The sequence below is a fragment of the Atta cephalotes genome (genome assembly GCF_000143395.1).
Source record: "Atta cephalotes unplaced genomic scaffold scaffold00001, whole genome shotgun sequence".
Classification (NCBI taxonomy): domain Eukaryota; kingdom Metazoa; phylum Arthropoda; class Insecta; order Hymenoptera; family Formicidae; genus Atta; species Atta cephalotes.
Window position 1 is genome coordinate 1,611,114 of NW_012130065.1, and position 5,820 is coordinate 1,616,933.

At 28.8% G+C, this 5,820-nt stretch overlaps 2 protein-coding genes across 2 annotated transcripts in view; both read left to right on the forward strand.

Moving 5' to 3' along the window:
* LOC105617163 overlaps positions 1 to 3,851 on the forward strand; it is a 37,072-nt gene extending 33,221 nt beyond the window's left edge. Inside the window, exons 19-20 of the mRNA XM_012198765.1 lie at positions 1,748 to 1,881; positions 3,665 to 3,851. Coding sequence (XP_012054155.1) covers positions 1,748 to 1,881; positions 3,665 to 3,851 — 321 coding nt within the window. The remainder of the gene's footprint in view (positions 1 to 1,747; positions 1,882 to 3,664) is intronic.
* Positions 3,852 to 5,248: 1,397 nt separating this feature from the next.
* The window catches only part of LOC105617272 (copper homeostasis protein cutC homolog), a 2,885-nt gene continuing 2,313 nt past the window's right edge, over positions 5,249 to 5,820 (forward strand). Inside the window, exon 1 of the mRNA XM_012198875.1 lies at positions 5,249 to 5,263. The gene's annotated coding sequence lies outside the window, so the exon portion shown is untranslated. The remainder of the gene's footprint in view (positions 5,264 to 5,820) is intronic.

Below are 5,820 nucleotides of genomic sequence, written 5' to 3' on the forward strand. Positions count from 1 at the left end.
AGAGAGAGAGAGAGAGAGAGAGAGAGAGAGAGAGAGAGAGAGAGAGTAAGAGTGCGAAAGAAAAAAAAGTGCGTGAGAATAACGAACGAGGAGCAAAAGGTAATGCTTTCTCCAATTTAACGTGTGCGACAAAGGCCTGAATAAAGAAGTATCGGATACTGTCGAGGTGTTTTGGGGCCGACTGGCGGTTAGGACCGTAGCTATTTCGATCGCTTTTACAAATTTCGAATCTTTTTACAGCTTAGCGCCGTGGTAAAGTAGATTTTTATACTCGTGTGAAAAAAACGGAAACGATAATTTCGTTCTCGTGTTGTCGCATTCGAGCCTGCTTTCCCGCATTTGTGATTCAAATAAACTATTTCGCAAACACGCGTTGTATATTTGCATCTCAGCACCTGTGCAATACGATAAACTATGACTACGTATTTGTTGTTTTACAGAAAGTGCAAATCTATTCTATATATTAATCTTATATTGAGAAAAAATTTACTAAATCTTAATAATATTTTTTTAACAGTACTACTTTAACATTTATTTATAATAAATATTTACTTAATACAAAGATGATAATTAAATTAATGATTCTTGTATCAAATATACATACATATAAATACATATATTGTTTACATATAATAAATATTTCGCTAGTACTCAAATAAATACTTATTAAAATTTAGTACATTTTTCTTCAGTATAGTTGTATTATATCCTAGATAAAATACGTTATATTATTTCTTATGAGTAAAATGTTCTCTTATCTATGGCTTTATCATTTTTGTACTGTCATGTCCGTTATTTTTTTATACTCGCTACAAGATCGTATAAAATGTTATCGCAAATTCTTATAGAAATGACATTTTCGCTGCTACTTCTAAATACGAGAACGTCGTCAATGTAGAGGCACGATGCCACTTTCGGCATATTTTATACTTCATAGAAGAAGCACAGGGACGTGAACGACTTCGGTCATGTAATATCAGGGTAAAAACGCTATCGCGTTCCTCGAATTTCAAACGAAGGACCCATTCTTAAAAGAGAGCATTGTACGATTTTTTTAGATATGTATCTAAGTACTGTAGAAAGAGAGGAAAAAAGATCGAAAATGTATATTCTCGACAGCGAATATTTCTCCGTCTTCCTTTTTCCATTTGTGCAATAATAACTTCCGTTGTGAATATGCAAATTACGAATTATGAATTTATTTAAGAGACTTAAGAGATTAGTGTGATTTATAACAGGAAGCGCTAAGCTGATTTTGATTTGCGAAAGATCTGCTCCGTTGATTGAGATGTTGACGGAGATTTCGCGTGACAAATTGCGAGTCCTTGTTAACGGCCTCTCAAATTCTTCTGATTTGTTATTAGCATAGATAGCGAAGCGATAATAGTCTAGTTTACTGCGTCTTTTAGCGTATCATTTCTATTGATGTATAACGATCTTGTTCTGTTTATCTTTCACGTGTAACATTTATTACAATAATACACAAATGATAAATAAAACAGGTGCTAAATCTATCTGGTAAGGGAGGAGTGGGTAGGATGAAATCAAGGGAAGATCTCTTGATGCGAGAAACGCGGCATTTCTTCGTCTTCTTCTTCGCGTAGTGTATGTACATATTCCTCTTATATTAGAGCATCTCTCTTTACACAATCTATCATACATTCAGCATACATAAATCCCCGGTATCCGGTTGTTATTGAGGAGTATTCGTAAGGATTAAATTTCCTCTGACGTAACAATCGTACAGGAGATCCAGACGACATGCACGGAGGTGTGCGAGAGCTGCGAGAAAAAGGTCTACCCCTTGGAGAAGGTCGAGACAAATAACAAAATCTTCCATAAGCAATGCTTCCGGTGTCTGCAGTGCAATTGCATTTTAAGGTAATGGAAAAAGACATGTAAACTTCTGCTTATATCAGGTCAGATATTATATGCCCAGCAAACGAGAATGGATTGAAATGGATTAAAATGGATTGAAATTTTTAGAAATACAGATTCATGAATGTTAAAATAAATTCTTTTCAATCTTGAATGCATTTTTATTCATTTAGAAATGGCATGGAGTATGTTTTTCAATCTAAAAATAATATTATAGTTTTTTTTTATTTGAAATGTTTAAAATAACAACATATTCTAGATCTTAACAGTCACACCGCTAATTAAGGATGGTATCAATACTCAAATTGGCAATCTCAACTCATCAAGTAATGAAATATTTCAGAAAAAAACCTGGGATATACGCTGAAGAAGGCTTAAAAAAAAAGTCAAAACGTTCGTATTAATAAAGACATTTTATAAACTTATTACTCAATTTGAACAGATATACGCTTATCTAACTGCGTTTGCTCTCAAATGCCTACATCTCACATCTAAATAGTGTTTGAGTACGAGAGCTTTTGTCAAATTAAACGTTAAATATTTTGATATTTTTATATTTTTATAACATTATAATATTTTGTATACATCATGACTAACATCATGACACTAATCAATTCAATATTCTGAATAGGAAATGCAGTTTTTCAATCCAATTGAATCTAAAAATAATATCAGTCAATCCTGTGCATATTGTTCAATATTCTGAATATGAAATGCAGTTTTTCAATCTAATTGAATAAAAAAAGTTTTTATTTAAAAATAGATCATAACTTTTAATAGATCATTACTTAAATTATTCAAAATTATAAATTGTATAAATAGGAAATTTTTCGTTTTAATTCAACTAAATTCAAAAAAGTTATAATATAAAAAGAATTGAGCTATGTTCTTTTGTTTCTCTTTGATTAGAAGCAAAATGAATAATCGATGTGAACACAAGTCGAATACAGCGAATATTACGCTGATTACGGCGCGACATCAACCAAACGAGATTAGATTTTCCGACACTTACCCAATGTTGTTTCATTGTAATGTAAATTTGTAATTGTTTATATTTTATTAGATATTTTTATTATATCTATATAATTTCGTGCACTGGTTTAGCTGGTTGTAATTGAAGTAGAGAATGAATAACACGTTTATCAATTGAAGAAGTGGTGTAACGAGTAACATAAAAAATTCATAATTTAGAAATCCCAGATTAAAATCCCACTAAGATGAGTTATTTTTTAATACCAATTTGAAATAGTTAATATCAGGTAATAATTATTGTAAATGTCTTAGGAATAAAATTTGTAACTCTTAAATATGAATTGTTTTTTTTTTTCGAATATTAAATTAGTGTTAGCTCGGATCTAATCCATTTCAATCCATTCAATCCATTTTCATGGATTTAAAGTACGCATTAAAAAAATTTTAATTCATTTTAATCCATTCTCATTTACTGGATGTAAGATAAGATTATAATATAGCCTGTACTAAACATATTTCGCTTAAAGAAAATGAAGAGCCTACAAAAATGTCAAGAAATGCAGTGTTAGTTATCAAAAATGTTTTGATATTTAACATGATGAATGTATGTATAAATATAGAAATATTTTTTGTCTGTGGCAGTAATAATAATTTTAATTATAATATAATATGTACATACACAAATATTATAACATACATTATAATCGATTTTTTTGTTTCTTCTCTATTTCGTTTTTTTATTTCTTCAATTAAATACAGTTACGAAATTATTGTTAAGTATAGTTATTGTTACATTATTAATGTGTTCAAACAGGATGGACTCCTTCACTCTGAATAACGGCAAGCTGTACTGTATCCCGCACTTCAAGCAACTTTTTATTACACGGGGAAACTATGACGAGGGCTTCGGTGTCGACCCGCACAAGAATAAATGGGCGACAACGAACTCCAGCAATTCCGCGAGCCCATCGCCAATCGCGGTCTCGAATGGCGATCTCTGATTTTCCAAGTCTTCCACCTCAATTCTTTCCTGGCTATAAATTGCTATTTTAGTCGAATTTTAGGTGGATCTAGATAAAGATTTGAAGAGGGAATAATCCCTTTCGGAAATACATTTTAGGATGTATGTCATCACGGAAAAGATATAATATCTTTTACAATTTTGTCCTCGTGAATGATAAATTAGATCCACCTATGGTCAAAACGCGATGATGATTATGATAAATTGTACATTTTATTACGTTATTATCGCGTACATATAAGAACGCATAATTGTATATTTAACGGTAATTGGAATGAATCGCGATGATCAGAGACTCGCTCCGAGAAAACGGTCTCTGCATGCGAAAATCTTTTCGAAGTGTAAATCTTGCCAAATGTTGAACAAATGAATCGAAAAGAATGCACACGTATTTTCTTTACTGTTCGTAAATCGAAAACGTAAATATGATTTAAATTATAATGGAAAATGCGAGGAAATAATGAAAAATGCGCGCGATTTTTTTAGTTCGTCAAGTTGCGTTGAATTAAAATATATTTTAAAGTTTATAATGAAAGATCAATGAAACATCGAACAAATTGATTCTGATATAATTACAACGTGCTATAAAGTATCTTCTCAATTTTTAAACTTTATTGTCATCGCTCACCATAAAATTCGCTTGATATTTGTTACTATTATTATTTTATTGATTTTATTATTATTATTATATTATAATAATTATTAATATTATTTACGTGCGTCGCACTTGGTATTATTTTATTATATATGTTGTATAATACAATATTACATTACGCTTCGTAAATCTTGTATCCGAACCTGTCCCTCAATAAATAAGAATTTTATACATCTATATTTATTATAATCTCCGCAATATAAATCTACATCTAGATAAAAAAATATGATTTATGCGTAGATAAAACAAAAATTTTAAAATGCATTTATATTGATAGAACGTTATCGTTATTATGAAAAACATTTTAGAGTAATTAGCTTTGTATTTTTAGTTTTATTATCGCTTCATAATATCTGTCAAAAGTGAACAATTTGTAGTCAACAAATATGATATCGTATCATTACGTAATGTATCACGAAAATAAAATACAGATGGCGAGACTTGCGCGTAAGAGGCATCGGGCGGTAGCCATATTTATATAGTGCTGCAGCTATTCGTTGATGCAGCTCTTTAACACAAGTTTAAAATACCCTTTTTGCAACGAATTCTTATCAAAGTAAATATATATATATATATGTAATTTTGTCATTAATAATACAAATCATATCAAAAATAATTACTATTGAATAAATATATACTATTGAATAAATATAATATAATTGGAATACAGTTATATAATACAAGCTAATCGAGTCTATTTGAAGCTATAATTATTAATAGAAAAACTCAAACAGAAGGTAAGTCAACAATTTTTTATATGCTTCAATGAGTCTTTATATTATAAAAACAGGAATATTATTCTGAGAATAATTTTTATTTCCTTCAATCGATAATATATGTATTTATAAATTTCTTTGTACACTGTTTTGTCAACATATGATGAAACTTTTACATATGATGTATACTTTTTATATATCTGTTAATCCGCGTATAATACTATATTTTTTCTTTATAATGCGCTATATGTACATTATATAAATATACTAGAACATTATATTACGATATTATATATACTAGATTAAAATTTGTTTTTATTACGTTATTTTTTTCTCATTAATTAATAATTTTTTTATTAACAATAACAAGTATAAAAAGATAAAAAAAAATATTTTCATTAAACATTAAATTATTTTTATTATTGTTAAGAACAGTTAAAAATACAAAAAATATAATTAGAAAATATTTGTGAGTCAGTATAATTTTGCTTTAAATAAATCAGTTTTTTTTTCATATATATATATATATATATCTAGTTTTTTTAAATTGTATAATTTGTCATAAAGCTAATTATTAA